Source organism: Sardina pilchardus, chromosome 13, assembly GCF_963854185.1.
Source record: "Sardina pilchardus chromosome 13, fSarPil1.1, whole genome shotgun sequence".
Classification (NCBI taxonomy): domain Eukaryota; kingdom Metazoa; phylum Chordata; class Actinopteri; order Clupeiformes; family Clupeidae; genus Sardina; species Sardina pilchardus.
Window position 1 is genome coordinate 6,129,058 of NC_085006.1, and position 11,899 is coordinate 6,140,956.

The 11,899-nt window shown below is 46.8% G+C and overlaps 1 protein-coding gene and 1 long non-coding RNA gene across 2 annotated transcripts in view; both read left to right on the top strand.

The window, feature by feature from the left end:
- The first annotated feature begins 471 nt into the window (after positions 1-471).
- On the top strand, positions 472-2,093 carry LOC134099766 (uncharacterized). Its single transcript, XR_009941157.1, has 3 exons — positions 472-561; positions 987-1,076; positions 1,763-2,093. It is a non-coding gene; the product is annotated as an uncharacterized LOC134099766 (long non-coding RNA).
- Positions 2,094-6,952: 4,859 nt separating this feature from the next.
- zbbx (zinc finger, B-box domain containing) overlaps positions 6,953-11,899 on the top strand; it is a 44,714-nt gene continuing 39,767 nt past the window's right edge. The window contains exons 1-3 of the mRNA XM_062553104.1: positions 6,953-7,033; positions 8,536-8,618; positions 9,106-9,219. Of these exons, the coding sequence (XP_062409088.1) occupies positions 8,557-8,618; positions 9,106-9,219 (176 nt within the window). The 5' untranslated portion in view covers positions 6,953-7,033; positions 8,536-8,556. The remainder of the gene's footprint in view (positions 7,034-8,535; positions 8,619-9,105; positions 9,220-11,899) is intronic.

Sequence of the window (11,899 nt, forward strand, 5' to 3'; positions counted from 1 at the left end):
TCGACACACACTCACACCCAAGCTGCCCCTCAGTAGCAAGTCTTTGTAGGGCTCAGTTGTTATGACCCTCTAGAGGAGTGTTGTTTTGATCAGTGTGTTTGACCAAAGCTCAAAGTGCCGGACTCCACTGGACCAAGACAGAGACATTCAGACAGAGAGAGAGAGAGAGAGAGAGAGAGAGAGGGAGAGAGAGAGGTAGGGATGGACGGAGGAAGAGGGAGAGAAACTAACTTTAGCTCCTTGTTACAGCTTTGGCTGAGTCCAGTCACTTCACTTAGTGAGCAGAACAAGCCAGTAGCCCTTGTCTCAGCTCCCACTCACTGTCTGCCAGTGCATCATGTACAACTTCATTCCCTTTTGATTGCTTTCTCCCACTTCCCCTCTCTCCCTCTCTCCCTCCCTCGCTCTCTCTCTCTCTATTTCTCTTTGAGTTTGCTCCTCTGTTTTCTCTCCCATCTCGGTGTCGTCCAGCAGAGGCCGGCCAATTGCACATCTCGAAGGCTGTCCAGAGCACCTTTATTGAGGTCAATGAGGAGGGGAGCGAGGCAGCAGCCGCCACAGGTGAGATTAGATCAGACAGGAGGCTTCCTGTAAGTGATCCTCCCATAGGACACACACACACACACACACACACACACACACACACACACACACACACACACAGACTCGCACACACGCACGCACACACTCACACACACACACACACCTGCTTTCTTTTCCAAGTGATGTATTGTCCACTCTGACCAGATGGCTTTCATCACTTTGACGTTTGAAGGAGACAGAGATAGATGATGGCTGGATGATGACTTGTCATAGTTTCTGTGATTGATTCTGCCTCTGTGTGTGGATAGGTGTGTGTGTGCATCTGTGTGTATGAGTGTGTATGTGTGTGTGTGTGTGGTATTCTGCATCTCCATGGACATTTGTGTTTGTTTCTTTGTGTGTGTGTGTGTGTGTGTGTGTGCCCACGGATTTCTGATCTCTAGGTGGTGCAGCAGCGGTCATCATGAGCTTGCAGGGTCATCGCTTTTTGGCTGACCATCCCTTTCTCTTCCTTATACGACACAGGCTTACGGGTAATGCACCTTATTGGCATATACGCACGCACGCACGCACGCACGCACGCACGCACGCACGCACGCACGCACGCACGCACGCACGCACGCACGCACGCACGCACACACGCACGCAGACACTGAAGAATACATCATTGCTATATTGAATACCATCAGTAGCAGCAGTACTCTCCAATTGAGCCTAACTATAACATGATTCGCCTGCCTTGCACCATTTGGAATGTAATATATTTGTTGCGCATTTCCTGCAATGACACAAATTCAGTTGGCGCCCAAAAGCCTCAGCCGTGCCCCACGCTCCCCACGGGGGATATCAGTCATTTGTCTGCGTGGCCCTGGCATCTTGAATCATTCAGGAGCTCCGTGATGCTTCCCACATTCCCAACCCGCTCTCCCTCTCTCCTTCTCTCCTCTCTCCCTCTCCTCTCTCCCTCTTTCTCTCCTTCTCCTCTCTCCCTCTCTCCCTCTCCTCTCTGCAGTCCTGCTTGCCAGCGCTGCTCCAGAATGCATTATGACAGCTGTGCTCCTAGACATGTCCATATACATAACGTCCGCTCTTATATCCCGCCTCGTGCAATTTCTCCCTGAGCGGGTCTTGGCGGTCTTGGCGGGCGCTGTGTGGTGCGGTGCGATGCGGTGTGGTGCGGAGGGTTATGCATACAAACGTGTCTTTGTGTCCCCCGCAGGAGCCCTGCTGTTTGTTGGGCGCGTGCTGCAGCCGGAGCTGCTGGAGACCAGAGGACGCGACGCGCAGGCCCTCTGAGGCTCACTAATAACTCTAATGACCCACATTAAAAAACACTTACCCGCAAAACGCCCCCCCGCCAAAGAAAAAGTGTGTGTTTGCAGAACGGAAAAGGCTTTGAATTTCTCCATTTCTTGGTTTCTCTCTGTTCTTTTTTTACTGTAGTCTCTCTCTTCCGGCTCCCCCGCACTCTGCCTTTTCCCTGCCATCTACCTCTTCACCTCCTCCCACCCCTCTTCTTTTATTAATAATGCCGCAGTTGTCTGTGTTAATCAGCCCATCTCCTGGCCTCTTTGTGTGTTCTTCCATGAAATTAAGCAGGTTTCTTAAGCTGCTGTTTAATCAGAGCGCAAGAGTTTTGAGGAAAAAGTGCTGCGGTGTCAGAAAATGGCGCGGTGGCGGTGAAGGCTGGCCGGCCACTGTCAGGGAGGAAGAGAGGGGGAGAGGGGGAGAGAGAGAGAGAGAGAAAGGGATGAGAGAATGAGAGGGATAGAGAGAAAGAGAGAGGGAGGGAGAGAATGAGAACGGTGTGTATGGAGAGAGGGGGGGGTACGGATGGTAAGCCACTGAAGGGCCACGAGCTGTGATCAGAAGCTCAAAGGGGGGGGATGATAATAGGGGGATATTTTTGGACGCATCGAGGCAGAAATCATCCATGATTGTGGCGAGTAGGTGGTTTAATATCATTGTGATTAAAAACCACAGGTGGTAGGCCGGTGTTTTGCAGCGTCATGCTTTAATAAGCACCGGGCTTGTTTACAGAGGCGCGCTGGATAAATGAGCTCGCACCCGGGCTCCTAATTAAATCTAGCCACAGCAGCAGTAGCGGCGCGCCGGCAAACTTAAGAGTGGGGCTAATGTTTCAGCGCTGGCTCCGGCACCAACTCCCCCCCCCCCCCCCCTCCCCCCGTAGGTGCGTTGCTGTGGGTCTGAGCCGTGAATCATTTGAAGGGATTTAAATGATTATCATAAGGAGATTATGAGGAGCGATTACAGCGAGATTCAGCCAATGATTCAAGTTAGAGCGTAAGCCTTCGTAACCCGGGCCGCGGCGATAACCATGACGACGGCGCCGCCGCTGATGCCGATGACGATTAAGGCCGCTGAAGATGATGATAAGGCAGGTGAGGATGAGAAGCATTCATCTGAGATGCTTCCCCCCACTGTTATTATTGATTATCCATATTTGCTGATGCACCATATCTGCCTGCAGGAGCTTTTTTAAAAATAAAAATGCGCTACAAAAGCGGTGTTTAGAATGTGCAGGCGCACAGCCTCTGGTGCTGGAGGAATCAGTCGTACAGGGGAGGGGTGTGATATTCCCCTCTTATCACCTGTAAGCAGCCCTTGCTGGACCATAGCTGCCCTCATACTGATCTTCATGCTGCATTGAGATGGGCAACGGCTGTAATCTGTTGAAAAGGTAAAAAAAGAAACCTAAGCTTCAGGAAAATCCTACGACTTTTACAAAGAGCCGGCATCAAACAACAAATTGCATGTTGTGCAAAAAAAGGCAAGTCAATATGCTTTTGATTCTTGCCGAGGCCGGATGATAATCATTTAACACCGGAGTGTTATTTTTCTAAGGGTGAAGTCCTGTATGCCAATGATCCTCTCTGAATGATGGGTGGATCTCCACATGTTCAGAAAGCCACCTATAGATGGCAGTGCAGGGCTACAGACAGTCAGTAGACAGTCACAAGGCTGTGTCTAGAATGGTCATCCTGTTTGTTATAGCTACTCATCCAAAACTATAGTACAGATGCCTGTTGTAAGGTAAGTGTCGAGGCATTTTCTATACATTCTGTTGAATAAAATCGATCAATTCATAACGGATGGTTTAGTCACAGTTAAAGGACTAAAGAAAAAAAGAATGATTGTGAGATCTCGATTATAACATCTGGATAATAGTATACCTAGCTGTCTATAGCCACTCCACTCAGTCAGAAAAACACCACAGCATGCCACTTCTCTGCCGGTGTTGATTTCATAGTGTCCCCCAGACAGTCGTCTCCGCGGCTCTCAGAGGTATCCATCTGCAGCGAGCCCATCAGAATTCATGGAGGGAGGCTCCCAGAGCCCAAATGTGGTGTGACAGCTTTGCAGGTCACTGTGTCAGACAGTTAACATAAACTCTCCCTCCCTCTCCTTCTCTTCATCTCTCTCGCCCTCTCGCTCTCTCTGTCTTTCTCAATTTAAATTCTGTTTTCAATCTCCCTCTGTGCCCATCTAGACTCAAATTTACTGAGGGTTAGCGCCGCGCCGGACACTCACAGACACAGAGGGGACAGAGAGATAAACAGATGTCTCGGTGCTAAAGGGGTGGTGGGGCGACCGTGTGGCCCTCTTGTCACAGCCCCCCTGCTCTGCTGCGGCCCAGAGCCACTGAGGAGCTGGAGAGCAGAGAGGGCAGGAGGACGACGGCCTAATGAACTTAAGAACGCAGCTCGTCTCTCTCGCTCCTCGCCGCGCCACCGCGGGCTCTTCTGTGGCGACACGTGCCGACAGTCTTATCAGCGGCCGCGAGCCTCAGAGGCCTCGTCTGTCGTACTCTTAACGTTTGCTCCGAGCTCAGGGTCAGCGGCGGGGCGGTCGTCCTCGACTGCCACGACCTCTCCATGAGAACTTTCACGCTTGTCCGATTGCCGTCGACTTCTCTCTCTCTCTCTCTCTCTCTGTTCCCTTCCTCTCTTTGTATTTTTGTCTTTTTCTTTACCTGCATCTTAAATGTGTTACTATTTTCCATTTTGATTTGAAGTGTTTGTGAAATATGCCTGTCGTCATTGAGACAAGACCTAGTCTGAGACCTCACAGCACCCTGAAGGAAGACGTGTACGGCTAGTGGTGGTAGACTGAAATATATGACACTCTGACAGACATCTCACCTCCAGGCCTCCACCTCCACCACCACCACCACCCAGATACAGGCAGGCCAGAACAGACCGGAATCTCTGACCCCATCTGTCTAGCCTGTCTGTGTCGGACTGGACTCTGATGGACACTGTGTGTTTTTATTTGTTCTGGTATATTAAGTTTGAGAGGTGGGGATTTTATGTCTTGCATGCAGCACCGCACAGCAACATGGCCGGCTATTGTTAAAGTGGTATCGGAGGTTGCTGCCAATGGCCATGATTTATACATTGGTAATTAAAAGCCCAGCCGTTCGTCATCCATGGGTGGAACATGCAGTGTCGAGAAGACAATCCCATTAGTGGAGGGGCAGTTGACTGTGGAAGAGCCTAATTGCATAGGTGCCGAGTGAAAATGCATTAATGAACACCCCCAAGGGGCCTATAATATGTGCAGCCGCCTAAGATAGGAGTGCGTGTTAAATGTGGAAGTTCGGGATCACTTGTAACGCTGCTGTGTACAAGTCAGCGTGATAATGGAACTGGTGAAAAATGTCTGTGTGTGCTAGCGGTTAGCTTGTTGCAGTTGCTGGACCATTAGTGCAGGTCTAATACCTGCTTAATGCTCACTGCAGACTTTGGGCAAACAAACGACTTTTCAGATGGCCACTTCAACGGCCACGACACTTGAATGGATTAATGACCCTGACATGTCTGTTCTTTTCACGTGCCATTGTCCTGTCAGCCTGGCTCCTTGATGCATCCCTGTCTCCCTCAGTATATACATCTTGTCTTATCCCACACACACCACCCTCCCTTCATCTCTCTCCTTCTCTCTCTCTCTCTCTCTCCTTCTCTCCCTCTCTCTCTCTCTCCCCATCTCTCTCTCTTTCTCTCTCCCTACTTGTTTCTCTTTGGATGCTGTGTCTTCCTCATCAGTATTCTACCACACGCCTGGCTGTCTTACCGCCGGCTGGAGCCAAAGTTGCAGAATGGGATTGCATTCTTTTCTGTTTTTTTTCCCTTTTCCTCCTTTTTCTTTCCTCTTTCCTTTTTTCGGGAGGCTGGCTCGTGGTAACAGCCAGAGATTAAGCAGCGGGTGAGAGAGACAGGCTTCAGTGGTAGGACACGACCCTAGCTTGACCCCTGTCGTAGCCGTGCCGAGGGGCGCTGGAGGGGTTGGTGCCCCTCACTAACTGCGTTCTCTCAGCACCGACGCCAAGGCAGGGCACCATATCACAGTGCCAGGGCTGGGTGGTACATACACCTGCTGAGGCAATGCAGTCCTGTGCTCAATGCTCATAGTAAAAAGAAAAGGGAGAGAGAAAGAGAGAGAGAGAGAGATGGAGTGTGGGAGGTAGGTGGGGAACGATGGATGGATGGAAGAAGGGATAGATGGATGGACGAGTGGAGGCGCAAGCTCCGGAAGAATGCCTTTGCAATAGCAGATCTGAAACGTTCTATTTCCACGGAATACAGATGAGGGGCTGGAGCTGTTGTTATGGGAGACACCGGCCCGCCTCTGCTCAGTAGAGGGACAAGGGCGTGCGCGTGCCACACTCTCCCATGAATGAATTAATGACAGAGCCAGGTTGTCTGCAGCACCGACTTGCATATAGCACCTATGAGCTTGCCAAATTAGACCTGTCACGTGTGCACACAAATATTGCTGCTCTCACCAAGGCATGGACTCGCATTAATTGGATGCACCATATGCCCTGCTTTAGAAAATAATGACAGGCCCAGCTTTAATTTACTTTCCATTCAGATTGATTTATTAAAAAAATATTTTCGCCAGAGGGTTTAATTTGTTTGTTAAAGATAACAGGCCTTGCTGTAAACATTTAAACAGTGATGGCACTCTGTATTTAATTATTTTCTATAAGTCTATTGTTCAAACTCGGCACATGTTCAATAACTGAACACATGTTGGACTGCTTTGATCACTCAGTAAGTCTTTCATAGGTTTTAATGAGGCTCTTAATGACTGCAAGACATTTAGAGTAAAATAACTGCAGTGCTGTGATAATTAAATAATAGATTCCCTGCTGACAGCAAAAGGCAAGGGTCCTCTAAATGGGAAGAGATGGTTATCAGCCTGTGTAGGCTCCCAACTGTTAGGCTATTTGAAGGTGCACTACAGAACAATAACATCTATAATGTCGCACTTCATCCCTCAATATCGTGTCTTCACATGACAAGCTGTACCAGAGCACCAGAGGCACCTTACATCCAGTCTCCTCTTTTATCGCGAGACTCTGCGATGACTTGACGTTTCTATAGAAACGGTACACAAATGTTGTGAGGCGAGGTGCCCCTTGTTTACAACTGGAAAACAGTCTGAAAAAAAGCAACAGCGTGCAGTTAAGTATTTTGATTTCATTTTTTAACGTTTCAAAAGATCCAACATCGGTGGCTGTAGTTGATTCTACAACTCTACCAAGATGTTATGCTCATATGAAGCTTTAGTCTAGCATATTATCTTTAGCTTGCTAGTAGCCTATAAAGATAACGTTCATCTCATAGACTGTAGGGGAGAGAGGGGTAAGATGAGCCGAGGGGTAAGGTGAGCCATACCCTTTTTCTAGGATATGGTAAACAAATTTAATTTTATGACAGCATTCTAAGGGGGAGGGGATCCTTTCCTAACATCAGTAGAGAAGGGAAGCACATGGAAAATTTGGTAAGAAAGATATTTGGAATAATGTGTTTTTTTGCTCTCTGAGTGAATTCCATGTTTGTCCAGAAGTAAGATGATTTAGAGAAAACAAGAATAAAACAACATTTAGACACATTATATCTGAGATAGTGCCTTTATAAGCTATTATATGAGGGCTAATCAAAATGACAAATCTTAGTCTAGCTTGTCATGAGAAGCATTTTTTTCCCGAAATGGTGCAATGGGGTAAGATGAGCCATAAGAGGTGGGGCAAGTTGAGCCACAAAAAGCCTGACAATATCAGGCCTATATTTTAACATCAGGTTTTTAAATTGCAGTTGAGTTTATTTTTGATAAGGATTACAATATGATATTTTAACATATGAGAATAATGTACACAATTATATTTTAACATATTTTAACATATGAGAACAAGATAATATGGTCCATGCATCCACTCTATATCCCTTTTAAACTTTAAATGTTTTTTAAGATAAGTTTAAAGGCTGAATTGGTTGATATAGCTTTTACAGGTCATATTTTGTGTTATGAACAATGAAAGACTTAATAAAACAATCTTTTACATGAGTTTTTGCTTTGGCTTATTTTACCCCACACATTGGCTCATGTTACCCCGTGCATGGGGTAAGTTGAGCCACTTGACCACTTTTTTTCAAAAGGGCATATCACTGGGTCTATCAAATGTTTTCAATGTTTTTTTTAGTCAAATAGTAGCAGGACACTTTGAAGTTTGATATGGTATGAAGATTGCAAAAAAAGACGTCAATGACATGACGCTGTGATGAAAAATTTAAAAAGTGGCTCGTCTTACCCCTCTCTCCCCTACAGTAGTCTATGGTCATTGGTCAATCTAAATATGCTATGCTTCATTATTGCTAAATTTGGTTCACTTTAAAGTAGCCTACATTAACGACTTTAACTTGCCCGGAACCAACGCATAACGTTGCATATAGAGTAAACATTATCCAAAAGATCATGTCAAAATCTACTTCGAGCTATTTTTGGAAATGATACAGCTAGCATAACATCCTCATTCATGATTTTTGAATCAGTGACAAAGCTATCGATAACTTATTCGGCTACAGTAGATGGGATAACGATGAAGTTCACTATGTCATTTTAATAGGCAAGTGGCACCATGATATTAATATAAGCCAAACATTATTTGGACATCATCTTTTACAGGAGGAAACTAATTGATACACCATGAATCTAAACGACTTTGTGATCACTCCTAACAAGCCCAAGTCTGTGAAGTTAAATGCAAGGTTTGTAACAACGTTAATTGTTTATCAGGTGTTGAAGTCTATTAAAAGTATTTTAAAAGTTGTGTGTATGTGCGAGTGTGTGTGTAGTGAAATCTGCTGTCAACTGCTACAATTTGTAAATGTGAAATGCTTTTATCTTCATTTTCTCTGACTCACTCTCTCCTCTAGAGATCAGAAATCTTAAAAGCATCAGTTTTATTTCGTTTTTAAGTAATAGGAGTAGGCAATGAATTGGTCGTGTCAGCACAAATTAGTGCATCTCACCAACTCGTGGGATATCAGGTCATCTTTGTTCTTTATCATCCTCATTGGCTCAGTGGGCAGCAGTCTGTGTGTGTGTGTGTGTGTGTGTGTGTGTGTGCTAAGTACAGCTGACTAACCCAGAGAGGCAGGTGGTCTTCTGGCTCCCGCCACAGGACTGTTTGACACAGTTTGTGGCGTGCGGCCTGCCAGTGAGAGTAATGGAGGTGTGGCGCTGTGCCCTCAGAAAGCTGCGGGAGCTGCGCATGGAGACGGTGCAGCTGGCCCAGGAGAGCACGGCCATGGAGAGCAGGCTGCAGCAGCTCAGGGAGAGCATGGGCCGAGAGAAGGAGGAGAGAGAGTGAGTATCTCTGCACACAGTAGCAGTAACAACTTCAGGAGACACTCAGTCTACTCTAACCATTGGTTGTTGATGTGAACAGACACGATAACCCTGGCTGGATGGGATGGGAGGGTTGCACACGGGGGATGGGAAGGGAAGGGAAGGGAAGGTGGGCAAGTGTGCAATTCATGGGCACTGCAGGAGTTCATAGCACCACACATGTGTATCAAGTAGCCCAACACAGTGACTCGTATCACTGCATGCTAGTGAAGAGTCAGCTCCCCATTCACTACAGAGAAAGAAGCAGCTTTGCTGAAAGAAAGTGAGACAAAAAAAAGGAGGTACATTCTAATGAGAGTGAGAGAGAGAGAGAGAGAGAGAGAGAGAGAGAGAGAGAGAGAGAGAGAGTTGAAATCCATAAAAGTACACTTGAGAAAGAGGATCATAGGACACAGACACTGTTTAGAGAGCGTCTGTAGTTCAGAGAAGGAGGCAGCCGTGGTAACACAGGTGCTAGTGGGGGATACATGAAGGCTGAACTGGAAGAGCAGTGGGTGTGAGAGCAAAGTGAGAAATGTTTTTGGGCTGTGAGACAGCAGAAGAGGAATCCCACAGAGGGCAGGTGAGCGGGAGGAGATCTAAGTGAGTGTGGTGTTTGACCCAAAGATAAAGGAGTGCGCTCGAAAAAGAGCAGAGGCAAGCTCAGCATGAAGGGGAATTGTGGAGGGAAAATAAACACACAATACGAAGCAGCTCCATAGTGTTCCTGTGTTCCACTGTGTCCTGGGGGCACCTTTTTAGTGCTCATACCAGTGAAGGTAATTTGGGGTGATTCTTGAATGACTTTTGAGGGTAGGGGGTTGGAGTAGGTAGGTGGGTGTGAGCTCGACAGATGAAATCATCGTAGCCAGTGAGTCTCAGGAAATTGAGTCACCTTCGTTTGCTCGGGTTCCTGGCTCTGCCTGTGCCTCCCTTTCTCTCTTTCTCTCTTCTACCCTCTCTCTCTCACTCTCTCTCTCTCTCTGTCCCTCTCTCTCTCGCTCTTTATCTGAAGCAAATTAAGATTAGTGGCATGTGAGCCGAAAGAGGCAGGAAATTAGTTCTCCATCAGGAGGAGATTAAAAAAAAAGAAACATTTCACAAGTTATTAATTTGATTGTTTTCTCTTGTTTTTCATTAATACACTCAAGGCTTGACCTATCAGGGCTGTCTGCCTCTGGAAATGATGGTGTGAGCTTTGCCAGGGGCGTGCATAAGTATATACTCTCATAATTCAGGGTTGGAGGATGGGTTCTGTTCACACACCCACACCCCCACACACACACACTCACGCAAATGTACACAATCGCTCGATCATAATAAAGAGCTGAAGTCTCTTGGTTGAGGTGAGATGGGGTTGGGAAAATGAACTAGCCAAACGCGCTGTGTGTTTTGTCCCAGCGTTTCTCCTGTTTGTTAGCACATCATACATCATAAGGTGGGGGTAGCGCTCGGAAGATAATGGGATAAAGATGTATGTGAGGTTTCTGTTGTCTTTCTCTTCCTGGGCAACATGCAGCACATCCAATTAAAGTCCCATACATCAATATCGGGTGGTCCTTTGTGAGTTCTAACCAGATTAATAAAACAGTGGCATGGCTTTTCCTGGGATCTCACCAGCTTGTGCTAGTCTATAATATGGACTCTTGCTAGTGTATTGGATCAACATTTACTCTCATAAATGAAAGATGCGGGGTCCTGCCCTTTCCAGTGTTTCTTGAACTGCATAAATCAGTGCATAAACCAGGCTTACTGGCAGCTAGATGGTTGGAGATTTGGCACTCTGAGGCCAGCTGTCCGTTAGACTTGGTTTAGCGCTTTAGATATTTGCCTTTTCTTTCTACAAGCAGCACACTGGCTCCGCGGCTCTGGAAAAGAGTAGTGTTGATGTTCCTGGTCAAAGGCTGATCAATGGCGTCCAATTGAATATGGATTGCAAAATCTTTTTCATAGTGTTAGAAAACCCCAGAGAGAATCCAGTGGAGATTCTGCAGACCTCAGTGGCTGCAGCACAATGCGTGGGCAGACAGCAGCAGGCTTGTCAAGTTCACAAGTTGACTTGTTTGTGTTTCTTCTAAAAGGGAGACGTTTGTTTTGTCTCCTTCAGATGCTGCTGAAGAGCTACGGTGGGTAGTTAGTGTGTGTGCTGCAGCTTTGTCCTGCTTCCCCCCCCTCTCTGTACTCCAACCCAGACACACACAGTCAGTCAAACAACCTCCTCATCTTACCCTCTGTCGACACCGCGATTTAAGCTGCAGTTCAAAAACCTACTTTCAAAATAATGTTTTGGCCCCAAGTTGCGTCTGCATAATTCTTTCCCTTGTCAGGCGTCGAGATATTTGAGGAGGTCAGACTCATCAGGTGTTCTTTTGATTTGATTTGATTTGTGTTTATTTTATTATTCAAAAGACGTAGATCTCCGTCTTTTCTGCCGGAGGTCAGACAGGCACTCCAAACACTCGTCACATATTCATGTTGCTCTGATGTGAAAGGTGCTGTTAACCCGAGGTCACTGTTTGCTCACTCAGCCCATCAGCTGCCACATTAAGGCAATTGCATGAAAAGGCATGCGAGAGTGAGTGAGGCTGAGAGCGAAAGAAAGAAAGAGCCAAGGAAAGGTAGGGAAGAAGGAAAGCAGAGTGGGAGAGAGAGAGGGAGA